Consider the following 27175-nt stretch of genomic DNA (forward strand, 5'->3'; position numbering starts at 1 on the left):
GGATTTTACTCAAGCAATTGTTTTTTAATGTTGATGGAATGAGAAACAAATCAAGAAGCATGACACATTATCGAAACTGTTCTTTGTTTATGTTGCTATGTAGCCTTTTATAATTGCAATTGCATAAATATTTAGTGTCAAAATACTAAAACAGACAAACTCAGAAACATAATTCATAAGAAGTAATAAAAAGGTGTAAATAAAGGTGTAAGGCTGGGAGCATACGTTACTATTTTGAACCAATAATAGCAACAACAAAAAATCGGAACAAAAAGCATTTAAAATATGTAGTGCAGATTTCAGTTTATCTGACTCCAATATAATTAATCTAACTCCATTAAAGTTGTTTTTTAACCTCTTATTGTTCAAAGGTTTAAGTTTTTCTTAAAACTGAACAGAAAACGTAGGATTTAACATGAACGTCTAGATAAGTTATACAATCACTTTAGCGTTCAACATTATCAGTGATAAAAGGAAGGATTCTCATCAAAAGCAGACAAAGTTATGATGAAGGGCATTTTTCCATCTTTAATTGTATCCTAAATGTATCCTTTAAAGAGATAACTGAATTCTGATGTACTACTACAACTGAAAGAGTTGCACCCACTTTGCTCAGCCTTTCAAAGGTACCAAGATTACAAATTTGCAAACTGAACAATCTGCAGACGGTCTCTCAATGCATCATTCTGAACAAAGACACTCCTGTCATAAGTGCTGCTGTCAACGATACATTAATAATTGTAAAGATTATAAACGTAATCAACCATGGGGATATCTGCCAAAAAAGAAAGAAAGGAAAGTCTTAATTTAAGGTAATATCGCAATATAACCAATTGTATGGTCTTGTAATTTAGCAAGTTCCTAAGATGTTGAGGTCAACCTGTTACAGTGGATATAAAAAGTCTACACACCCCATTTAAAAAGCTGCTTTTTGTGATGTAAAAAATAAATAAAAATCAACCATGCATTAAACATGCAAAAATTCTGCAAAGAAATTGATGCAAATATTACAATGCCACTGAAAACCAAAGTGACACGTTTCAAAGAAAAATAAAATGTCCCACTTTATATTAAGTGGCTATGTACTTGCATCGAAAAATAAGTACAATGTACATATTGTGTTAATGTTGTATTGCAAAACACTTTTGCTGCTATTGATGTGTGATATGTTAGAGACAGGTGTAGTGGTATGTGTAGATTTAAGGGTGGGTTAAGGTGTAAGAGAAGGGTCAACCGTGTAATTACAAATGTAATTATACATTAATTACAGCTGTAATTACATGCAGCTATTTTCAAAATACAAGTCAATGTAAAAAAAAAATGATGTACACAATAAGTCCAGTGTATCAAATTAATCAATTCAATGTAAGCACTTAGTACTTACAGCCATGCACTTACGTAATATAAAGTGGGACCAAATAGGAACTTGGAAAAACTAACTTCATAAGTGTACACACCCATGACGTGTAAGTTCATGAGCTTGATGGTTAGTCATTCTCAACATACACAGTTACTAAAAAGTGCACACTTATGCCGTTTTTTTTTTCCCTTTGAAATGTGTCACTGGTTTTCAGTGGCATTGCATATGTTGTAATGTTTACATTAATTGTGCAAATGTTCTGATATGATTTATTTGGTTTAATTTCTTCATCACAAAACACCCACCAGTTTTAAATGGGGTGTGTAGACCATATCTGCAAGGATCTGGTCTAGTGCCATCAAATCTGTGTGGAGTTGCTATACACTGTAAAGTGTAAAGTTCACTTACCCTCTTTTCCAAAATACGATTCTGATTTTCTGCAGACATACAAATGTAAACAATTGAGATTGTTAATAAATTCTGGGACATGCATAAGGAAGTACACAAGACTGTATCTGGGTGTGACAGATAACATTCTTTAAATTCCATTCATGAGTATATTTATGAGGCTTCTGTGGGAGTTTCTCTAGTGCCTTGAATCAACTGGCACAGAGGATACTTACTTCTGACTTTTTTTCTTGTCTGGCATTTTTCCATATTTCTATAGCAAACTGATCCAAGGTACAACATGATCTCCCAAGCAACATAAACTCCCATTAATATTAGCAGCCAGCGCTCCTCAAAGCACGACGTTCCAAAAAATATTGCCGTGGCTATACATGAAAGAAGAGGATTTTAAACAAAAAAAATATGAATTAGATAAATATGAATTAGCTTTTAATACGTTTAGTAAATTAGTATTCACACCAACACCAAACTTCTCACTCTGCTCTGCAAACTGGTCTGTAAAGGCTGGGGTTTCACCCCGGCCTGCAGCTAGCATGTGTGGCTAGAATGGGAACTATTCTTGCAAGAATAAATATATCTTTTTCTTTTAAATACAATTTGGATCTTGACGTCTCTTTTGCCTGGGAATGCTGTGTTTTGTTAAATATTGTTTTTGCCACAACAATTTAGAGAAAAAAAAAAGTAACTTATACAACATAACAGAAAAATTTAATTTACTAATAAAGAGTGTGAAATACTGAACCTTACTTGTAATGGTAGTATTCATTAGGTCAACCATTACGATGGCACAGAGCCAACACTTCCTTCTGTAAGTCAAGGTTTTTAGAGTGTTAAATTCAAAACACAGACGTTTTACATTTATGAATGAAACTGCGCTTTTCCATTACTAGTACCAGCTCGACTCGACTCGCCTCGCCTCGCCTCGGCTCGCGTTTCGCTCCGTTTTCCATTGCAGATAGTACCTCCACAATAGTACCTGGTTGTCATAGCGACGCGACACACACCCGCTACCCACACACACAGGACAATGGAGGAAATCGAGTGTATGCTGTTTTACATAATATTAGTAATGGGTATATCACGCAATCTCTGGCAAAACTATTTAAAAATGTCGGGGTTATTCAGGATACTCCGTCTGGCGCGTGCAATGATGATGCAGTGAATAGTGACGATTCTCTCTGACCAATCAGCAGTCTGCCGTGTGTCACGTCACATTTTAGTATCGCCTCAGCTCGACTCGGCTCGCTTAGAACCTCGCTGAAGGTGATACGAAAAAAAGTACCTGGAAGCAGGTACCGGTACAACTTTTACACAGTGGAAAACCAAACAAAGGCAAGGCGAGTCAAGGCGAGCTGGTACTGTGCAGTGGAAAAGCGCCAATATTAGTATAATAGCCTGACCAGTAACAACTCATTGCAACACTGAATCAACCAAAGGTGTGAGTTCGGGGCGGAGCTAGCAGACAAACCCCGTTTGGAAAAGGTTATTAATAGGCTTGTTTGAGGCGGCTGCAGTGAGGGGAGGAGTGAAAAAAGCGCAGGCAAGCCAGACAGTTCTCTCTTCTCGCAGTGGATCTGACACCTGTGAGATCAAAAATGGATATCGCGGGATTCACATGATTCACGCTCGTGCACAGTGTTGCTAATAAACTGGATGTCATTTAAGTTCTGTTGCTTTTATATAAAAATAAATATAATGAACAAGACACCCAAAGCACTGGTTATTTAATCCCATTCCAAATACGTGTTTATCAATATTTTTTTTCTTTAATACAGACATGTGTTTTATATATATATTTTTAATAAAAATTACATAATCACATAGGGGAGAGCGGGGCACAACCTAACGCATTTTGGTTTTGGCTCAATTATTTAAAAAATAATTAGGTTAGATTAATTATTTTTTTACACAAGAAACATACACATCTCTGCTACAAATGAACACTTAAAGTTTTTTTCTAGGACCTTCCAGTTTCGTACAGTTGCACTGAAAGTGACAGAAGAGCAAATGTTACAACTTACCCCATATGCGGGGTTAGTTGTAACAGACAGAGGGGTTAGTTGTAACACTTGTGTGTAACACACATAATTCAGTACTATTTTATCTGTATAGTTTGATATTGTTTGTACATCTCTATAGATACTTAGATATCCATACATACATCCATCCCTCATCCAATCATCCTTCTATTATGGATCAATATCACGGATAGAGATATAGGAAAGGGCTGAACAGTTTTGCATGCAAAATTATTATTATTATTAATAGTAACAGTAATAATAATAAAAACAAGCTTAAAATCACATTTTAAAGTGTTTATTACATGAAAACAGGCAATATTTTTAATAAATAAACAAGTGATCGATATAGTAAACAAATCCCATACCCTACAATATTGTGAACACTTGGCGGCTTAGTTGTAACACTGTGCTACAACTAACCCCGCTGTGTAAAAAATATTTTAAACCTAGCTAACAGTTGCTAGGAGTTGCTGACATTTTTCAAAATGGTGCCATGTTTTAGCCAACAAGACAGTGATTAAGGCAATATAAAGTTAGATTTGGTGACGTACACACACAACTCAGAAACAGAAAAATACGTATGATGAAAAAAAATACTTAGATGGTGTCAAAACACTCTTTGTCCCGTATCTTCACAAAATATTACCAAAACTTTTCACAAATCCACGGGAGACAGTCTTCTGGCAGCGAGAGGAAAAGAGCGTAAACACAACCCACGCGACCCTGAGTAACTACGTAAAAGGTCCGTGTTACATTTAGCCCCGCGTTAGGTTGTGCCCCGCGCTCCCCTAATCCATATAGAGATCGCACTGTCAGAGAGTTCGAGAATATTCACACACAATTTATACACATAAAATAAACATGATATCAGAGTTTTAAAATAAAACATTTAAAAGAGAACAATACATTATGGTTGTTTAAACCAATGAGCATTAAGCCGTGTCGTCAGCAAGTCGTTTCCCATAATGCTTTTGATCAGCGCAGTCGGTTGAGAGCAACTGCGCGCAACTGCAGAATCCGACACGTGCGCCTTGCGCTCGCGAGTTTTTTTTACATACGTCGGCATGACATCAGAGCCAGGCGGGCCGCACTCGGACACATTTCTAACCGGCATGCATCTCGCGCTGATCACCGGTGATCGGTTCTGCGCAGATTTTGCTCATCTCAAACAAGCCTATTTTCTGCATTTCTCTTCGGTGACACCAGTGGCGCTAATATGTAGCTAAAGATAACACTCACAATTCATGGCTTGGCCCGCAGTGAAGGAAAACAGTGACAGTGTGCAACAGGCTTGAAACCATGGCAGCCACCGTCAAAGCGGTAAACACAATCCTGAAACCAGCAAACTCGTACACGCACTCATACTAACACAAAAATATGCACAGAAATGGGAAATAAATTGGATGTCTTTTTCCTTTAATGCATTTACTCTTTATTCTTAATAGCCTATGTCTTAACCAAATATTCAGTTTAAACAATGCAATACTGTATGTCATAAGGTAAAATATAAAGTAGTAGAAAAATAATCCTTACTTTAATTGCTTTTATTAGTACAAGGATGACAGCAACAGTTTTGGATGCTAGTTCAAGGACGGACGCACTCATGGTTGTCTGTGAAGAGAGAAATAATACATTATTTATGCGGACATTATGTTTAAATTATGGATTTAGTATGAATCTGTGAATTTCAAATGGAGGTCATAATATGTATTAAAGTTTTTTGACACACTTACCGTTTTTTTCAAAACTGGTCTAATGATAATCAGGAGTGAAGAGCCTCCAAGAAAACTGAGGCGACTGAACAATAACAGTGCTAAAACACCTCTCTGACATGTATACAAAAATACATATGTACAAATACAAACACACTCATGTTAAGTAGAAAAAGCAACATCGATATTCAAATATGCATATTTTAATAACCAACATGCAGATCATGAAAATTATATTCATGGAAGCAAGAGGCAAAAAGGCAAAATTAGAGGCGAGCAAGCCATGCAAGACTGCAAAACCTAATTCTGTAGAATCATCATGAGAAAATTGTATTTATATACATGCTTGCTACAATAAAATACCACTTAGCAACATGCATACAGTCTACATACCATATATTGCCCACACTGAGAAGGCGATGTTGATGTAACTACAATAAATGAAAACAAATTACAAGATTTATCATCATGCTCTTAAAAATAAAGGTTCTTTATTGGTGTAAGGCCCGCCCGCTGGCCCAACGGCGGTTTCCAATAGAGCGGGTGAAGGATAGGCCTACCTGTCTTTTCAGTGTGAGAAGGTAGTTTAATTCCAATTAAATTTTTATCTGACTCCATTTTATCACAACCTCAAATTTAGATTAAATGACAATTGATTATTGACCATTTATATAATAAGTTATCTAGACACATGATTATTCTATTTAACTCTTTACTCTTTCTGTACTAGTTCATTCGGATACCAATGGCGCTCATGGGTCTTGCGCCAGCCGTTCTTTTACGCAGATCACTAGACAGGGGTAATTGACTATACTATTTAGATGGCCACTCCAATGCTTACTCTCTCTAAAAGTATTTTGTTTAGTCCCCATAGATTCATATACACTTGAATAAAGCAACACTATCTCTAGTCAGAGGTCACGACCACTACTACAGATATAAGCCGACCAATATTACTTTCTCTGATGGTAGCATTGGTTTGTTCATGCCATGGTTTCCCATAGGCCTACATTAGCTAGAGTAACATTACAATAAACAGATGTAAGGTTCACACTAATTAGGTTGGTTAATCAACATTCTTATCCAAATTCCCTTTTTAGCCTTTACAGTACACTTGAACCGATTAGCCGACGCTCTAAAATCTCAGTTGGCGTGCCCTATGCTCCACTCAATACTAGATTTGAGTCCGTTACCAACCTGAACGCAGATTTGCAGTTACAGTGGATACAATGTAATCTACTTGAGTTCATAATTTCAAGTAATTCTGAATACATTCAAATGTAACAATTTATTATTAGTCAGGTAAATGTATCATGCCAATTGCACAGAAATAAAGAGTAAAGGATGCATATAACATCAGAAAAATAGACACTCAGTACTACGGGCTGATCTGGCTATACAGAATTGCTTTTGCAACATTTCTTTAAATACTCAAACAAAACATCCCCCAAATTGAAGAATGAACTTAAGATTTTGCAAAAACCCTGGGAGAGAGGCAGAGAGCACATCCACCACAGAAACCAAAGTATCTCTAAACTCTTAAAACCCTCATAACCTTTTGGTTTACTTCTGTGGGTATGATACCATTATACCAGTCACACTGACTGAGACATTTCAAATGATACCAAACATGACTGTTAATTCACAAGCATTGACATAGAACACAATCATTTTATATAAGAAGCTTTCCTGCTTCTTCACTTTGTGGGGTGTGGAGACAAATGGCTGTATGTGTTTGTGTTGTCCATATCTCAGGAGATCAAAGTATCTGAGGTTCTTTTTGCCTTACATTGGCATCCGTGGTTCCACAGGGAACCGTAAACATCCATGAAACCTTTCCAGCGTGCAAAAGACTAGAAGCTACAAGTAGAGTTCCGAAAATAATGACTGTTTTCAAACACGTTTCCCAAAAATACTGTGATATGTTTTACCCCAAACTAATATATGTCACCTACCACTTTAAATGCAAAATACAGTAACAAAAATCTGTGAAATTTAGGCAGATGTGAATTGCCAGAACTTCTCCGTAAAAAATGCCTATAGCAAAACATTTTACAGATTGAACTTAAATTTACAGTAAAAACTTGTATTTTATTAACTGATAGTGTTAATATACCAAACTTCTGAACCTTTATAATATACTGACAACCACCAAAAACACAGGTAGTAATTAGAAAGACACTCATGTAGACTGAATCTCATCACAAGAAGTTTTTCCACATGGCCGAGGTCAATACTGCTATATAGAAGGTGCACACAAATACAAAAAAACAAAAAGTAACACACGACACTAAAATAATGCAATAACCAGTAATTTAGCAACATAAGATTTAACATTTAACCCTTTAACGAAGAAAAAACGTAGAACTTAAAACAAAAAAATGTGATTCCAGAACATCAGAACGGGAAACAAAGTGCTTAAAGGATCCCATAAGTTCCGAGAAAAACTGCAGACTGTCAATGGAAAGAAAAGAAAAAGTGTTTTGAGGCACTTAAAATACATTTTGAAGTTCCTCAACAGGATTGGGTTGAGGCACCTTCAGTTTTTACAGACACAAGTTTATTTATTAAAAAGACAAATATTTTTTTAATTGCTGCTAATTTATTAATACCAGCCCTGCAATTTTTAAATAAGTATCTTATGCTCCCCACTGCTACATTTATTTGTTACAAAATACATTTTTGTGAGATATTTTTATAGCAATATAAAATAACTGTTTTCTATTTTAATATATTTAAAAATGTAACTTATTCCAGTGATGGCAAAGCTGAATTTTCAGCAGCAATCACTCCAGTGTCACATGATCCTTCAGCTGCTTTTTAACACTGATAATAACAGCATACATTTCTTGAGCATCGAATCAGCATATAAGACTGGAATAATAGCTGCTTAAAATTCAGCTTTGTCATCAAAGGAATAAATTACATTTGAAAATATATTCTAATATTATAAAAATATATATACTATAAAATACCAAACAAAAGTATTTACACTGACTCAACAGGGAAGTAACCTACAGTATGAATGTGTAATGTAATTGTCTCTGAAACTAAGGAAGTATTTTTGCACACATATTTACAGATATCACCAGCCCTGCATTAGTGGTTATATTTGATTGTTCTATATGTAATGCTTTTGGTTTATATATTTTACCTGGAGCCTGCAAGACTATTGATACTGATATGTTTGTGCTTGTAGTTAGGTTCGTTTGTGCACTGTGGGTTTTACAGATCGTTGGTGCTGTGCACGTGCCTGCAAAGAATGATGAAAACATCACAGAGCAACAGTATTTACACTGACTCAACAGGGAAGTAACCTATGAATGTGTAATGTATAATTGTCTCAGAAACATAAGTATTTTTGCATTCAAAAACACATTTAAATATATCACCAGCCCTGCATTAATGGTTATATTTGATTGTTCTATGCTTTTGCTTTATATATTTTACCTTGAAACTGTACGACTATTGATACTGATATAGTGCTTGTTGGGTTCGTTTGTGCACAGTTGGCTTCACAGGTCAGTGGTGCTGTGGATGTGCCTGTGAGGAATGGTGAAAACATCACAGAGCAACAGTATTTACACTGACGCAGGAGGGAGGTAACCAATGAATGCTTTTGATAAAATTGTCCCAAAGCATGAGGAAGTATTTTTTCATTAAACACACACACACACACACACGCACGCACACTGCTTTACTAGTTCACTTTACTTTAGTAGTAAAGCAATCCCAATCCCGTCTAATCTGTTTTCGACTACCTCTGGAAGTGGTAGAAAGTGGGCAAGCTCAAAACCTTTTAGACCCCATTTACACCTGTATTTAGCGTTATCCAAGAAAGAAAGACATTATTTCTGTTTATAGTGTAAATATATATGTATATATATTTACATGTATGTGTGTGAATGTATGTATGTATATATGTACATACATACATAAATACACGCACGCACACACACACACACACAGTACATACAAACTACAATGTAGTACATACAAACTACAAACTACAACTACGCCGATGATACACAGCTTTACATATCTACCAACCCTGACTCCTTCCTTCCCCCTGCCTGTCTTACCAACTGCTTGCATGAACTAAATACCTGGTTTTCTGCAAATTTCCTCAAACTAAATAGCAATAAGACTGAAATCCTTCTCATTGGAACTAATTCGACTCTCTCTAAGTCCAGCAGTTTCTCTCTATCCATCGACGGTTCATCCATTTCTCCTTCCCATCAGGTTAGGAACTTGGGGGTCATCTTCGACAGCACCCTTTCATTTCAGGCTCACATTAATAACATTTCCAGGTCTTGTTATTTTCACCTCCGTAATATTGCTCGCCTCCATTTCTCACTCTGCACAGCTCTGCTATTCTTGTTCATTCGCTTGTCACCTCCCGCTTTGATTATTGTAATTCCCTATTATCTGGTTTACCACATAAATCTTTTCACAAACTTCAGTTGATTCAAAATTCCGCAGCCCGTATCATAACCCGGACTTCATCTATGCAACATATCACCCCATTACTACACCAGTTACATTGTCTTCCTATCAAATTCCGAATTGATTTTAAAATTCTCCTCCTTACATACAAATGTCTTCATAACCTTGCTCCACCCTATCTTTCTGACCTATTACAGCTTTACACCCCTTCCAGAACTCTCCGTTCTTCTTCACTAGGTCTCCTTCATGCACCTTCTGCTCGCCCACTTCTCGTTGTAAGGTGACCTTGAGTGTTTTGAAAGGCGCCTCAAATAAAATGCATTATTATTATTATTATTACAATATAGATTGTTTCACAGCAGCTTCACAATAGTAACAAATTCAAAATCAGCTTGGCCAACAAGCCAATAGTGTCATATTCTGGTCAAGTCACTTCGGTGTTGCTTCAGTTCAGTTCAATAACTGTAACATCCATCAATTGTTCATACATACTGTATATACAGTGCATTTGTGCACATACATGTACGTGTGAGAAATTCCTGTATATATCCACTGAACAAGCAAAAGACACAAGATAGTAGTGTTTTCATTTTTCACATCCGTGTGTAGTTTGGTGTGCAGGTGGCTAATCATTTTATGTTTGTTTGTAGAGTTACTACGCAAAAACAAAATTTTTGGAAGAGTTAAAATAGTTTTGAATGATGTGTTTGCTTTTGCAAGAGATGTCAGATGTTTTGCATGTTGTGTGCGTGTTTTGTGGTTTTGCGTTTTAAGAAATTGAGCCATAGTTTCAGAAATTGTGTGCAAGCAAATTGAAAAAACTGTAATAGGTGTAAACGGGGCCACAGACAAACATCATTTACACTTTGAAAGAGTACTGAAACAATACTCAAGTCTAAGCACCATTACTTTTCAAAAATGTAGTGTGATAAATGTGCTTGTCAAAAATACTACTTGAGTTTGAGTAAAAGAGTAGCTTCTTTAAAAATACTCATGAGTAGTGAGTACTGAGCTATGATTCTTCCCCTCTAATAATAAATGCAGTACACTGCAATTTACAAATGTAGAAAAGCCTGTACATACTGTAATACATTCCCATTTGCTGAATACTGATCCTCCAACAGTTGTAGTTTTGACTGCCAACTTTTTTAAATGCATCACTTATCAGTGATAAAATATCTACTTCCAAAAATAACAGGCAGGGATGATTACAGAGATGAAAAGATGGAAAGGTTTTTTCACTAAACTCATCACTATTTTAAATCATAGTGTATGAAAAAAAAAGAGTTAAAATCCCTTTACGTTTAAAGGGTCTAGGCTGCTCTTAAAGGGAAATTTTACATTTCAAAATGAAAATTATGTCATCATATACTCACCCTCAAGTTGTTTCAAACCTGTATTCATTTCTTTCTTCTGATGAACACAAAGGAAGATATTTTGAAGAATGTCAGGAACCAAACAGTTAACTGGTCCCATTGACTTCCATAGTAGGAAAAAAAATACTATGGAAGTCAATTGGACCAGTTAACTGTTTGGTTCCTGACATTCTTCAAAATATCTTCCTTTGTGTTCAGCATAAGAAAGAAATTAATACAGGGTTGAAACAACTTGAGGGTGAGTATATGATGACAGAATTTTAATTTTGAAGTGAACTATCCCTTTAATGAACACTGAGCAAGCTATTGTTGCACATAACACAGTCTATGTTCTGAACAGTGCAAATACTTCAAAAACCTTTAGAAACTCATGTAGAGTTTAGTTCAGCATCACACATCAGATATATAAACTAATTGTATATATATATAAATATATATGTGTGTGTGTGTGTTTTACCTGTAGTCTGTGAGTCTATATTTGATGATGTAAGTTTTGTTGTGCTTGTAGTTGGGTTCGTTTGTGCACTGTTGGCTTCAGAGGTCGGTGGTGTTGTGGATGTGCCTGTGAGGAGAGCTGAAAGCATCACAGAGCATCAGTGTTTACACTGACTCAGAAGGGCCTTTGAATATTAGACCACCGCCCAATGTAAGGTTTGTGCCACAGCTGTCCTAAACTAACAGTATCGGTGATTACCAAAATCATTTTTTTTTATGTTTCTGTAATCTGTAATTGTTAATCCACCAGTATGTGTAAACTCTTTAGTCACAGTTGGCCAGGTCAAAGTCAGGAATTTAGTGGATTCAAAGATATATCGCAAAAATGTTTAATCAAAAGCAAGTATTTGGGAACAACTAGAGACTATTTGGAAGTCAATAACAACAAATATTGGAAAGGTACTGTACATGAAAACAATGCCAACAAGAATACAAGCAGCTATCAAGGTTAAAGGACGCCATACAAAATATCATTTTTTTGTTATTATGTGTGAATAAATACTATTTAGTTGTTTCAATTTGTTATTTGCCTAAAAAAATAACAATATAATTTTTAGTTTTAAACAAGTTTTTTACAGATTGCTAAAATATTTGTGTTAAATGTACATATAAAAAATGACCTAAGTAGTCTGAGAGTAGCTTCTTTAAAAGTACTCGTGAGTGAGTACTGAGCTATTGTCACACACCTCAATGGCACTACACTTCCCAGCATCCCTCATGTTTCCCACCTGCTCACTATCAGCCATCACCTGATCAGCTATCACCTGCACGTCATCAATCACCATGGACACTAATGATCATCCCAGCTGTCTGCCATTGTCTGTTATCATCTGTGTATTTAGTTCCTGCTGTCTTCGGTTCAGTGTCAGGTATTGTTTTTTGTCAAGTGTATGTTTACTTGTATTTATGGTTGGAATAAATCCTCCTTTCATTTGAATCTGCTTTATCGTCATCTTCGTTGGGGAACCAGGTGTGCCAGCTATGGATTCTACCCCTAACCCATCTAATAATAAATACTGTACACTGCAATTTAAAAGTTGAGAAAACACTGTACATACTGTAATACACCCATTTGCTGTTTGTCAGAAAAAAATTGAGAACATTGATCCTCCGACGGTTTTAGTTTTGACTGCTGACTTTTTAAAATACATCAAACTATTATTGCACATAAAACAGTCTATGTTCTGATCAGTGCAAATAATTCAAAAACTTTTAGAAACTCATGTAGTTTAGTTCATCACACATCAGATATATAAATTAATTATATGTGTGTGTATATATATATATATAATTGTACCTGTAGTCTGTGAGTCTATATTTGATGAAGTAAGTTTTGATGTGCTTGTAGTTGGGTTCGTTTGTGCACTGTTGGCTTCAGAGGTCCGTGGTGTTGTGGATGTGCCTGTGAGGAATGCTGAAAGCATCACAGAGCATCAGTGTTTACACTGACTCAGAAGGGCCTATGAATGTCTTTGATAAAATTGTCTATGAAACATAATTATGTATGTAAATATATATATATATTATATATATATATATATATACAGTGCTTAATAAATGTATTAGGCCACCACCCAATGTAAGGTTTGTGCCACAGCTGTCCTAAACTAACAGTATCGGTGATTACCAAAATAATTTTTTATGTTTCTGTAATTTTTAATCCACCAGTATGTGTAAACTCTTTAGTCACAGTTGGCCAGGTCAAAGTCGGGAATTTAATGGATTCAAAGATATATCGCACAAAAGTTTAATCAAAAGCAAGTTTTTGGGAACAACTAGAGACTATTTGGAAGTCAATAACAAAAGAGATCGTGGAAAAGTACAGTACATAAAAATAATGCCAACAAGAATACAAGCTGTTATCAAGGTCAAAGGACGCCATACAAAATATACGTTTTTTGGTTATTATGTGTGTAACTGTCAAAGGACAAGTTTTTTGTTGATATGTGTATTTATGTTTTTGTTATGAATGAATGAATGAATGTCAATTTGAGTTTTCAATTTAAAAACAATTGTGATTATTCAGAAGGCGATATTTATAATGTATGTCCTTTGTTTAAAGTTAGGGGTTCTTTAAGATTTAGAGAACGTAATGTGTCACATGACCTGGTTCAGTTTGGAGCGGGTCTGCGTCATTTTTGGGTCAGAACAAATATTGCAGAGAAACGACACGTAGTCGGGAAAAGAATAGCCTAATCTGCATGGTTTGAGAGGCGCACACGGTAATTTACCTTTATATTTAGTCACAGTTGGCCAGGGGCCTGTTTCAATAAGGAGGCTCAACCAACTCTGCGTTAAAACTTGAACTCTTGAGTTGACTTACCCTAAGATGGGAAACTCTGAGTTTTCGGTTACAGATCAGCTGAAGTTAGTTAGTTCAATCAACTCTAAGTTGACTCACTCAGAGTTAAGCGCGTGCACCACAACTATAGAAAGCCATTATCAATGGAGCGCAGATATCATGAGTAACCATGGCAACAGTGCCAGACAAAAAGAGGAATTACTGTTATACAGTGTTGGGTGTAATTAATTACCAAGTAATCTAAATATTGTAGTTTAATTAAAGGGATTACTCTTAATTCTAATGTCATTTAAAATAAAATCTGATGTAATTACATTAAATAGGCTACTGCATAGATTATAGAACAATTCTATGTAAAACAATAGTGGATTTAACATACATTTTTAATGTAACCTTCTCCCTCTACACACTTTGGTCAATTCAAGAATAATTTATGCAATTGAATTGTGTTAATTTGAAAGCATTACAAGTGCAATTTCTTGTCTCTCCTTGTATTGTTCAAGTGGTTGAGGTTGATATGGGATTTAGTAATTCATAATAAGTAGACCAATACTTTCTAAAGATAGTAATTATTACATTAATCTAATTACACTGTTGAAGATGTCATTTGCAGTTAGTAATTAATTACTATTTTAGAGTAACTGTTATAATATCAGGTGAAACTGGAAGAACAGTTATTCAACCTAATTTTAATTTTCATGAAGGCTAGGTGCAATCCTGCAAGCATTAAAGGAACGTGGCAGCAGCTGAAAATCAAAAATATAAAAACATAATTCAATCAGGTAAGGCTTGAGCATATCATGGGTGTAGGCTACCTGACTTTACAAACATTTGACATATTACATAACTAAATAGCATCCAGTGTCTAGCAGTGCAGCAGCATTTTTAGCTGAGGGAATTTCTTCATCAGAGTCAGTCACTCCCGAAGATCCAAGGACCTTCATAAAATGTAAGAGGTCTACATATGTGTTATTTTTTATATAGGGCATTTTAAATATTTCCATTTATTTGACTTTGGGTTGGGTTTTTCGTTGGTCCCAAAAGATTCTGATGGTAATATCTGTCTTTTGGAGCCTCCTGTCCCAACAGAACCCCAGGCAGTTGTAAGTAGCCGACTCAATACACCAGAAATTATGACAAATACTAGGCCTATTATAAAGTGTACTCGACCAAATGCTCATCTTCACCGGACGATGGGGATGAAACAGTTTCTGCTGCCATAGAGAGGGCCTACAGAGGTAATGTTAATATTATGTGTCTACAGATCTAACAATCTACACATTCACATTTTTATGTGGAGTATAGAATCTAAGTTTATATCTAAGTATAAACAGACAATCAGACAGTGTGTGGAAGAACAGCAGGAGGACGGTCCATCAACTTCTGGTGCACAGATGAACACACTTCAGTGATTTTGAGTAAATTCCACTGTTTAATTCTGTAGAATTTGTTTAGAACTACATGATGTGACTAATCTACTGTATTTTCAGTTGCCAGTTAAGGAGTTATATAGACTTCATCTTATTAATTAAAAAAGAAACAGCGGTAAAAACAGCAATAAATAAATGTACAGAAAGAATGAATTAAGTGTTTAAACACCGCTTCCTCTTTAAAAAAGGAGAGGAGGACGCAAGAAACTCTGGGTTTACCGAAAAAAAAAAACCTGCTCCTGACCAGGTTAGGTTCAGAGAGTAAGTTACCATGGTAACTGACTCTGAGTATAAGTTACCTCTCTTTCAGAAACGGGCTTGACTTACTCTGCTTTCTCGGGTTTGATTTACCTCCCATTCTGAAACGGAAAACCCAGAGTTTCCCTCATTTCAGGGTTAACATACTCAGAGTTTTCACTTAACCTCCTTTCTGAAACAGGCCCCAGGTCAAAGTCGGGAATTTAGTGGATTCAAAGGTATATCGCAAAATGTTTAATCAAAAGCAAGTATTTGGAAAATATATATTTTATATATATATATATATATATATATATATATATATATATATATATATATATATATATATATATATATAAAAATTTACCTGTAGTCTGTGAGTCTATATTTGATGATGTAAGTTTTGTTGTGCTTGTAGTTGGGTTCGTTTGTGCACTGTTGGCTTCAGAGGTCGGTGGTGTTGTGGATGTGCCTGTGAGGAGAGCTGAAAGCATCACAGAGCATCAGTGTTTACACCGATTCAGAAGGGCCTATGAATGTCTTTGATAAAATTGTCTCTGAAACATAACAATGTATTTATATATTGTGCCACAGCTGCCCTAAACTAACAGTATCGGTGATTACCATAATAATTTTTTTATGTTTCTGTAATTGTTAATCCACCAGTATGTGTAAACTCTTTAGTCACAGTTGGCCAGGTCAAAGTCGGGAATTTAATGGATTCAAAGATATATCACACAAAAGTTTAATCAAAAGCAAGTATTTGGGAAAAACTAGAGACTATTTGGAAGTCAATAACAACAGAGATCGTGGAAAAGTACAGTACATAAAAATAATGCCAACAAGAATACAAGCTGTTATCAAGGTCAAAGGACGCCATACAAAATATACGTTTTTTGGTCATTATGTGAAAAAAGACTATTTAGTTGTTTCAATTTGTTATTTGGCTAATAAATGACAATATAATTTTTAGTTTTAAACAAGTTTTTAACAGATTCCTAAAATATTTGTGTTTAATGTACATTTAAAAAACTACTTGAGTAGTCTGAGTAGCTTCTTTAAAAAGTACTCATGAGTAGTGAGTACTGAGCTATGATTCTTCCCCATCTAATAATAAATACTGTACACTGCAATTTACACATTTAGAAAACACTGTACATACTGTAATACACCCATTTGCTCTTTGTCAGAAAAAAATTGAGAACATTGATCCTCCGACGGTTTTAGTTTTGACTGCTAACTTTTTAAAATACATCAAACTATTGTTGCACATAAAACAGTCTATGTTCTGATCAGTGCAAATAATTCAATAACCTTTAGAAACGCATGTAGTTTAGTTCAGCATCAAGTCAAGTCAAGTCATCTTCATTAATATAGCGCTTTTAACAATGTAGATTGTTTCAAAGCAGCTTTACAGAGATAAACGTATAATTTAAGGTAACAGAGTTTGTTTTTGCTTTTTATCAAACATCAGAAATGGGTTAAAAAGGATTCTCTCTAAAAGAATCTCCAAAACAGTGCAAGTTTTAGTATTTTGTGATAGATGCACAGATACGGAAATCACTACGAATAGATAAATCACTAATATTATGAAACCGTAAACCTCGCCTAATGCACTGAAATATGCAAAGATAGTGAGCTAACGCTAATAACAATGTAATTCCATTATATAAAAGGCTATAGAATGCTAATATGCCATAAATCTCAGCAGCCAGCCCAATAGTATCAGTGATAACCAGGGGGTAATAGGATTTTGAGGCGGGGGAACCATTTTTGTAGAATTAAAGAACACATAAGTAATTTTTACTTAACTTCTAATTAAGTATTGCTATTTTGACACCCCATAAAATATCTATTAATAGGCCTTAACAGAGACTTATGATTTGTCTGTTATTTTGCAACTTAAATGCAGAATTACATTTACATTAGAATTACATAATTACACAGACTATTTTTGTTTATTGTTCTATATTAAATGACAAATAGTGTTAGTGATATCATATGCATTTTATATTTAATTAAAATCAGTTGGGCCAAGTTTACCTTCTTGTCCCAGGAAGTGGGCGCTTATCTGAATTTAATTTAAACGTAAAAATGCACATTGTTTTAAAAGGGAACATCCTCCCCTACACAGCTACTTTTACTCAAATTGTTATGCTGACAATATAATTTGCAATGAAAAATGTGCATTGAATATAGAAGTATTTTCACCAGGGAAAAAAACACACAAACATGGTGGGCCACTCACTAAATGAAGAAGAATTGTTCAAAATGAATCAAACAAAAACAGCTGCCTATAAACAAGCTGTAGTTGTCACCTCACACACTGACAGAGATGCAGTATAACACCATGGGCAAACAATAAGGTGCATACTGAATTTGGTAGTTCAATTTGACTATCTCAGTAGCCTACACTAAGGAATAGTTGAGAGCTTTTTTCACAATAAGCGTTTTAGACTGATTACGTTTTATCCACGTAATAGACTCCAATATATTTATAGGATTTACTGCATCTGTGGTTAACAAATATAAAATATGTCCCCAACTAGGGTCCCCCCAGAATCTCGGTCATATATATAAGTGTGATGGCTTCTCGAACAAGAAAAAATATACTGTAGGGCAGTGATTTTGTCCACTGGGAATTGATTGGATTGTTAGATAGTTGTCTTTTGCTACGGACCTTTTTCACAGACTGTGATGTCGAGTTTTCAGTAATCAACATTGTAATAGTAAAGTTTTTAATGTTTTAAATTTTTTTTACATTTAAAATCCTAACTTTGTGTTATATTACATTGGCAGTAAATTACAAAAAATGTATTAACACTGTTTCGAGGGTGTTTCTAATACAATGGCGTTGAGTGACTGCAATTATGATATCTTTCTCTCTTTGTCCCACCCTCACGCCGAAAAACAAGTCGTCAGAACAAGTAGGTCTCATCAGCTGAGGCTGAAAGAAGTTTCAGTGCTCTTAGGAGACTGAAAACATGGCTCAGAACAATGACACAAGTGACACTTAACAATATTGGGTGCCAATATTGATGTGAAACAAATATGCCAACAGTTCATTTCTGTTAACGGGATAGTTCACTTAAAAATGAAAATTCGGATAAAAGAATTTCATTTTTGGGTGAACTATTCCTTTAATGACAGATGCAGACATGTTTTTGGCTTCTTCAAAAAGCAAGCAACAAGACAATACATTGACTATTGACAACAGACGTTGACTATTGCATTGCACTGAACGGAGTAAAGTTAAGTCTCTGTAAAAACTGCCTCTTGTTTAGTTACCTGTAACATTAAAGAATTAATTAATTAACGTAGGCTATTGTTAAGGTCAATATAGATTAAAAAACATTATCCTATTAATTTCCTGATTCCTCAGTTTCTTGGGATTTCTCCACCAATCTCAAAATCAAACCTATGCCCTACCAGCATAAATTGCCAAAGTGACTGAGCTTGAGCAATGTTAAATGAGCTATATGAAACCAAATCATTTGACAATGAGTCAGACTAATCAAAGTTTTATGAACTTGTTTTTCCGGTGTTGTACCAAAATAATCTCCCACTATTTTTAGCAAATCAGGTAAAGAGGTTGACAAATGCCCCATTAGTATTAAATTAGTCCAACCTTTTATTTAACTGACTCAAAAAGTTATGAATAGTCTACAAAAAAATAAAAATAAAGTGATGACTAACATTTAAGACAATTAACCTTAGTGGTTTATGCAACCGGCCCCAGATCCGTGGCATTTAGGAGGGGACATTATTTTAATAAAAAAATTACGAAGGCGTGTAAATTAAAATATATTGATGTGCATGATAAATATTTATAGTGAATACTGCAATTACTTTTAATACGAATTGTGAATATTGATTCATGGTTAAACTAGCCTACAAATTACGATAAGGTACGGTATTTTTTTCTTACATGTAGCATGTGAATCTGTTGGAAATATTGTTGGGCTTGTAGTTAGTCTTGTATGCGTACTGGTTTCAGAGGGCAGTGGTGTTGTAGACGGTAGTACTATCCGCTTCCTTAGCCAAAACGTTGAAAAGTCTTGTACAACTGCAGCTCTGAAAAGGAAATTAAAGATCATATTTGAAACTAACTAACAATATGAACATAAACTAACAATATGAAACGCAACAAAACTATAATGATCCTGTTCTGCTTCATTTCGTCGTATTAGAAACCACAGTAAAAGGCTACCTGAAGAAAAATTGTCCTGTCTCTGTGGGTGTCCAGGACACTTTGATTGACGATTTCAGTAAGTTATTAGTATGAACAACGACACTGTCCTAAAAATATACACATAAGCAGTTTACGTTAGTGTAATTAATTAATAGCTGCTAACAATTAACACATGTAAAGAATAATTTAAGTGTGTGGGTGCACGGCAGGACTCACACCACAGATGAGTTGGCTGTTATCCGTGTCGTCCAAACTAAACGTACCAGCAGGGTTACAGTTATCACACTGGCGAGAGTCCAACATAAACCCCTCAAACCGACTCGATACACCCGAAAGGGTCACTGAGGTAAAAGGAGAGTTTAAAGTGACACATCTGACAAACAATTTTGTTTACACCAATAAAACATTAAACTATGAGAGAGAGAGAGAGAGAGAGAGAGAGAGAGAGAGAGAGAGAGAGAGAGAGAGAGAGAGAGAGAGAGAGAGAGAGAGAGAGAGAGAGAGAGAGAGAGAGTGTGTAGCCTACCGGCAATGATCGTATCCGAATTTGTCACAGTTACATTTTCTGGTTCGACCTTAAAAGGTGCTTCCGTGTCTTGTGCCGCGACCTCATGCATAATATTCATTGATTGACATTGATCCGTCAATAAACTTCCATCGCTGTAGCAGGATATGAACTTCAGTCCAAATGAAAGAATAAGGAAACCTCTCGCAATATACATCTGAAACGACCAATATAAATAATAACATTAATTTTATACTGACTTGTAACAATTCCCGTTCATAAACACTTTAGCCTTAATGAAGTTCAGTTGTAATACAGTTATCACAATACCTTGTTTTAGACCTACCGTGCGATTTGCTGATCAAAGCTAAGAGAGGGAAAGTAAAGCAGTGTCGTGTTGTCAGATTATATAGCCGCAGCTTTGATTGGATGTCCTCCTGCCCCACAACAAACGTAGGCTATAAGGAAGTAGGCTACACATGACTTCTTCTTTTTTATATACAGTTCTTTAGAAGTGTTTAATATAATCATGAGGTCACAGCAGGTAAACCCCTGATATAAACAGAGCCACTTCTTAATTTTGTAAGTCAATGTTTTCAGAGAGTTAAATAAAGTGAGTGTGTTGTAACAGAGAATAGAGGGTAATTTGACCTAAATTGCAAGTTCATGTCACAGTCCTTTGTAAAGAAGATAAAATAGCCGACAACTAATTCGCTGTCTTTGCTAGAAGAGAACTATAGTTTCAAAAAGTATGTTATTATTCAATATAATTAAATCTGTCCATCTGCAAATAAAATATGGAAGACAGTAATGACAATTTTCCCTTTATGATAATGTATTTGATTAGATTTTATTTGATTAGACAAAAGTAAAATACACTTGTTCGTCAGGGATAACATAAGGTTAAGGACTTGTTTCCATTACGGTCCTTGATGTTAAGCACAAACTTCACCCCATGTGGACAATGTCATTGTGTATTAAAATTACTATAAAACAATCACAATTAATTACAGTATTTTTGTATTCAAAAACACATATTTAAATATATCACCAGCCCTGCATTCATTTTGATTGTTCTATATGTAATGCTTTTGGTTTATATATTTTACCTTGAAACTGTACGACTATTGATACTGATATTGTGCTTGTTGGGTTCGTTTGTGCACAGTTGGCTTCACAGGTCGGTGGTGCTGTGGATGTGCCTGTGAGGAATGGTGAAAACATCACAGAGCAACAGTATTTACACTGACGCAGAAGGGAGGTAACCAATGAATGCTTTTGATAAAAGTGTCCCAAAGCATGAGGATGTATTTTTACATTAAACACACACACACACACACACACACACACACACACACACACACGCACATCATATACGAATACAAATTCAAGTCTAAAACAATCTATCTAACCTAAATCTTTTATTTGGAGGGATGTAGACAATGACGATTCTGCAACAGTACATTTTCTGGGGTTTACAAAAACATTAAATAAAATCTCTGCTCAAAGAAATGATTACCATTTGCTTTACTGTAAGTGTCAGTACTCTGAATGTCTTGGGTGTATAATAGTATAACAATTTACAGTAATATGATGTACGTTTAATAAAATAAACAGTGCCGAGCCAACTGAGTCAGACAAAAATCAGTTCTACTGAGGAAAGAAAATGAGAGTATTTACGTCACCGGAAAAATAACTGTGTGTACCATTCAAAGGAAATCACGACAAGTAAAACTGAAGAAAAATCCTGGCTGTCTTCCAATAAGGATTGTATGAATAGCAGATGTGTCAAAACAACATGTAAGTGTCTGTCTGTAACCAGCCAGATCAAATGCTGTCAATCAGAGATACAATCAGAAATTCCTTTTTTATATATATATATTAGGGCTGTCAAAAGATTAATCGTGATTAATCACATCCAAAATAAAAGTTTGTGTTTGCATAATATATGTGTGTGTACTGTGTATAATTATTATGTATAAATACACACACATTCATGTATATATTTAAAAAAATATTTGCATTTATATACTGTATATACATTTATATCATTTATATTATATATAAATATGTTATATATAAATATAACCAATTTTTCTTAAATATATACATGATTGTGTGTGTTTTTATTTATATAAATAATTATACACAGTACACACACATATATTATGTAAACACAAACTTTTATTTTGGATGTGATTAATCGTGATTAATCTTTTGACAGCCCTAATATATATATATATATATATAAAAGGTAAACAACATTAAAAGTAAACAGTGACTCAAATGACTAAATTCTAATGAAACAAAATGAAAAAAATGAAAAAACAAATACAAGGGATCCATAACATTAAATATTTACTCCAACATAAAAGATAATCTTTATAAACACTAGTAACCTATCTGTTAAAAATACAAATAAAGTAATGCACCTGTATCTATTTTAGAGCTCTTAACATTAACACAATGTATATAAGAGTTTGTACGCATGAACAACTTTGAGTGGTAAAAAAATGGTGTAATTCAACTTGAAAATAACTACGTTTAACATGAATAACACAAAACAATTGTTGCGATGACATTCAAAATGAACTAAAACATATAAATCCTCTCGTACAAATGTACCATAAAAATAGTTATCACAATACTATTGTAAATACAATTATTTTACAGTTACGACTGTAAAATCATAATTAATCGTGTTCTTTAAACTGCAATAAGCTTTCAGAATCTTCCAGTCATTGTAGTTTCAATATTTAAATTTCTTGATCACATGACTTAAAGGTTATTTCCTCGGAAAGAAAACCTGCATGGCAACATTTCTGTTGTGTGAGATTACAATCGTTGAGAACAAAAATAAAGTGCATTTATTATTAGGGTCATTGCCGTGATTCATGAACACTATAAGAACTCAATAACAGGGTGCATTAGCCTACTTTTTGTTACTTTTATGTTAACACTTGTATCCCAGGGATCTCATGGATGTGAATCTTCGAGGTTGACATGAAATCAATTAAAATCAAAAGCAACGTTTGCTTATTCAGAACAAATACATTTTATGTATTTGATTCGATGATTCAATTCATAGGCTTAGTTGATTTAAAAATTGCACTTAAGTGATTCTCCACTGCATGCTTTATACTGATACTTTAAATAATAATGCGTACAAAACTAAAACAATTACAAATCTAAAACAATCCCTGTCAGAATTCTCTGTAATATTTTGTTTAATGTTTAAGCTCGTGAATTTAGACAAAAGTTTTTGATTAACTGTGCTGTTTTCAATTTTGTAAGCTGCAGTAACAACTTCTGTATAAAAAGAAAAACACAAAAACAATACATGTGTGGACCGCATTATACCATGGAGGTATACCAACATGTGATGCGGAATGAATAGATAATGCTTTGGAGTTTCTTGATTCATGTTGGTTTTATCTCTGGTGCTAAACTTATTTATGGGTCACTTTTAGCAGTTTGTGTTGTTTGTTTATTTTGTAATGTTCAGAATTTATATTTTTTATTATTTGATGAGTGCCGTTGTTGTGTTTTGTATGATGAGTATTGATGTCTGTGCGTCATTTAAAAAAAGGTGTGCTGCAAGATGATCTCACACCTTTCAAAGATCAATATCAGCAGCAGCTATTGTGAAATATTCATCTACAAAAAAATAAAAATAAGATATTGGTACATTTTTATGCTGAAATTAAGCTAATTATTGAGTTTGAAGCTTGAAATCAGCCAGTTGGCTTATTTTATTCTAGCTTGTCATTGTTTTAACAAATGTTTTCATTTGTCACACTTCTGACAGAAATCTGAATATGAATTTACAAGATCCCAAGCTTATGGAACAGGAACACTATAACCATTATGGTGACTTCAAAACAATTACAGTACTAAACAATATCATTTCTTACAGTGGCATGGTTAAATACATCTTTATAATGAATTCGCAGTAAAACAAGAGCAGTAAATTACTGTGATGTCAGCATCATTTTACTGTTGATTTACAGTAACTCATAAAAAAATGACCCAGCAGGTATTAATTTAATTTCACTGTAAATTTCTGACTACAGTAATTTATTGTAAAATAATAACCTTTAATCCAGTAAATTCCTGCAATTTTTGACATATAGCCTATTTTTTTAGAACGGAACCTTTTCACTGACTGTGATGATGACGCGTTAAGGGCATATTTAAATCCTGCACAGTTTTTTAAATGTTTGTACATTTATATCACGAAACTTTGTATTAGCCTATATAAACATTGCATCAAATTACAAAAATATAACGCTGCTGCGTGAGGGTGTTTCTCAGTGACGTGAAAATTGACATCTTTCTATAAAGACATAAGAGTCGAATAGATTATGATAGTAGGCTAGGCCTACCTGTTTCGATAAAATATGACAATTACTTTAATGCAGTGAATTTAATCCTAAAAGCAATATCTTATTGGGGACCTGTTTAAGGAAATGAAAAACAGAAATGCATTCAATACAAAAGAAATTGAATCTACTCTTTCGTAGTGGTAGTCGAAACCAGGTCATGACCAGAGAATGTCTAATGACTCATGATGAGATAAGGGTATGATATGACTTCATTTTGCGCGTACATGTGAATGGTGATGTTGGTGATGTTTGTATAGTAACCTGTGGGGGCAGCATCGGCACAATCAATTACAAATCGCAGAATAAACGGGGGCGAAGAAACGTCTCCCGCGTATTTTGACTGTGTTGTCTTTTCGTCATCATTTTAGAAGATGTAAGGTTTGGATACTGTATCTTTGTTTTATTATAAAAAGTCTCAAAAAGATGTCGAGTCTCAGTCAGGAACTAAAGCGCTGGGCTATTGAGGAACTTGATTTGCCAGCAGCCAGACTCGCGGATGACGGCTATATGAAGACGTTAGTGGGTTGTTATTAATTATAACATTAATCCTCATCAACGATTTTAGAATGATCATGTGTTTACGTTTTTGTGCAGATTATGCGTCGGTCCTGGAGCTTCCATTTGGAAATATATAACGCAGCATGTTTATAAGGAGAGGTGAGATCTCAAGGTTTTTATAATCTCTTATTCTTACTAAGTTAACGTTACCTGTTTATTAATACACAGATTCAAATGTCTTTTGAAATATATCTTACAGGAATGTTCGGGTCATGAGGGGGAATGTTCAATGGTATCCTTACATTTTTATGTAAATGTTTATATATATATATATATATATATATATATACATATACATTGTTGAAATACAATTACAATATAAATATCAGATTTCACAATTCAAAATATCAATAAATAGTATATAAATAAAATTAAAACAACACTGATTTTATGGCATAAATCATTGCATATACAGGATCTGATGATTTCAGTAGGCCCGTCACAGTTTTTGTGTTTATACTACACTGTCAAAAATGTTGCAAATTAAGTTGTTACTTAAGATCAATTGTGGTTGTCTGATCAGTGGAATTGTTCCTTGACAATCTGAATCTTTAGGTACAAAGTTTTACAAGATAAAGAGGTAAAGAAAAGTAGCTTATTTGCTTAATTTCCTATTTGCTAATCTGCTCCTGTAAGGATTCATATGAACAGCATGAAAAGGTGATTGTTCTTTGTAGTTTAAACAGTTGAAAAATCAGAATAAAGATGCAAGAAGGCTTGAGCTTCAGAGAGAGATTAATGCCCTTCAGACTGAACTACTTCAACTGGACACAAAGATCAGTAGAGTGGAGGATCAACTTGCTACTGAAGGTGAATTTTCTTTTTCTGTTCATTTCTATCATGATGCTTTTTTATACTACCAACCCCTGTGGTACACACCTGCCACAGACACTGTGAATCATCATAATAATGAGATCAAAATGGTCTCTAATTACTTAACGCACGTTACTGGCTTTATTGTAAAAATCGGTGTATGCTTTTTCTTTTTTTTCTTTTTTTCTTTTTTTTGCCCATTTAATATCCCGTTTAAAAATACATCAGATTACGGAAAAGCTTTTTATGATGTTGTTGATACTAATATCTTTTCTCCCTTGTGACTGCTAAGCAGAGCAGAACGTGAACAGGAACTGGGAGGACTTTATGGAGAGCAGGTGTAGACAGATCCTGTTGGAGTCTTTCAGGCAGCGCTGCTCTGAAGAGAGAAACGTGCTGTTAGAGGACACACACATGATTGGCACCCAACGGCATGCCCTGGAAGAGTTGTCCAAGTGAGCAAATGCCCATATCACCTCCAGACTGTCATATTTCTATGGCAGCTTTCTAATGCTGCTGTGTGACATTTATTTGATGTTTAAAAAGCAATACTGTTTCCTCCAATCCCAGTTTAATGTGCAGAGACAACTGGTTAATTTGTATGTGGATTTCAGATGTGCAAAATGCAATTCTGGTACCAGTAGCCGAAGATTTATACTCATTTTTGGGGGTTATAGAGACATCTCACACACGTTGGTGATGTGAAAACTGGTTTTACTCGGTAACACTTTAGAATAATGGTCCATCATTAATAAGTAACTATGCAGGAAGTAATGCAAGACTAATGAGCAGTACTACATTAACACTTCAGCTACTACTATTAAATAATATAGATACAAGCTTAACAAATCAGTAAGTAATATAAAATGTATACTTATTTTGTATATAAGTTTGTATTTTGCAATTCTGACCTTATAACACGCAATTGTGAGTTT

General features: G+C 34.6%; 2 protein-coding genes across 4 annotated transcripts in view; one reads left to right on the forward strand and one right to left on the reverse strand.

Annotated features, from left to right (window-relative positions):
* On the reverse strand, nt 1–20926 carry LOC307011521 (uncharacterized protein). 2 transcript variants are annotated; one of them, XM_079637277.1, is made up of 16 exons: nt 20831–20926; nt 20506–20701; nt 20196–20320; nt 19998–20086; nt 19716–19861; nt 16155–16271; nt 13116–13232; nt 11781–11897; nt 5895–5932; nt 5523–5615; nt 5323–5400; nt 5029–5153; nt 2516–2574; nt 1984–2133; nt 1769–1797; nt 1–775 (listed from the first exon to the last, which is right to left on the reverse strand). In XM_079637277.1, exons 2-16 carry the CDS (start codon nt 20699–20701, stop codon nt 674–676), a joined length of 1581 nt encoding a protein of 526 aa, XP_079493403.1. In that variant the 5' UTR covers nt 20831–20926; the 3' UTR covers nt 1–673. The 2 variants fall into 2 exon arrangements, with proteins under 2 accessions (XP_079493403.1, XP_079493404.1); XM_079637278.1 differs by lacking the exon at nt 13116–13232.
* haus5 (HAUS augmin-like complex, subunit 5) overlaps nt 13927–27175 on the forward strand; it is an 18589-nt gene continuing 5340 nt past the window's right edge. The window contains exons 1-7 of one of the 2 annotated variants that reach the window (XM_079637276.1): nt 13927–14040; nt 21653–21745; nt 25464–25526; nt 25627–25659; nt 25983–26007; nt 26105–26237; nt 26536–26695. In XM_079637276.1, the coding sequence (XP_079493402.1) occupies nt 21696–21745; nt 25464–25526; nt 25627–25659; nt 25983–26007; nt 26105–26237; nt 26536–26695 (464 nt within the window). In that variant the 5' untranslated portion in view covers nt 13927–14040; nt 21653–21695. Of the gene's footprint in view, nt 14041–21652; nt 21746–25067; nt 25385–25463; nt 25527–25626; nt 25660–25982; nt 26008–26104; nt 26238–26535; nt 26696–27175 lie in introns of those variants that run through there. The other variant, XM_079637275.1, reaches the window with a different exon arrangement.

Source organism: Phoxinus phoxinus (genome assembly GCF_949152265.1).
Source record: "Phoxinus phoxinus genome assembly, chromosome: 15".
Classification (NCBI taxonomy): domain Eukaryota; kingdom Metazoa; phylum Chordata; class Actinopteri; order Cypriniformes; family Leuciscidae; genus Phoxinus; species Phoxinus phoxinus.

Excerpts from the sequence above, each read along its gene's own strand:
- LOC307011521 (XM_079637277.1), bottom strand. The coding sequence starts at position 20,701 with ATGTATATTGCGAGAGGTTTCCTTATTCTTTCATTTGGACTGAAGTTC. Across the intron at positions 13,233-16,154 it reads TATAGACTCACAGACTACAG|CATTCCTCACAGGCACATCC; the intron begins GTAAATTTTTAT and ends TGATGCTTTCAG. Across the intron at positions 5,154-5,322 it reads TACTAATAAAAGCAATTAAA|TATGAGTGCGTGTACGAGTT; the intron begins GTAAGGATTATT and ends TTTTTGTGTTAG.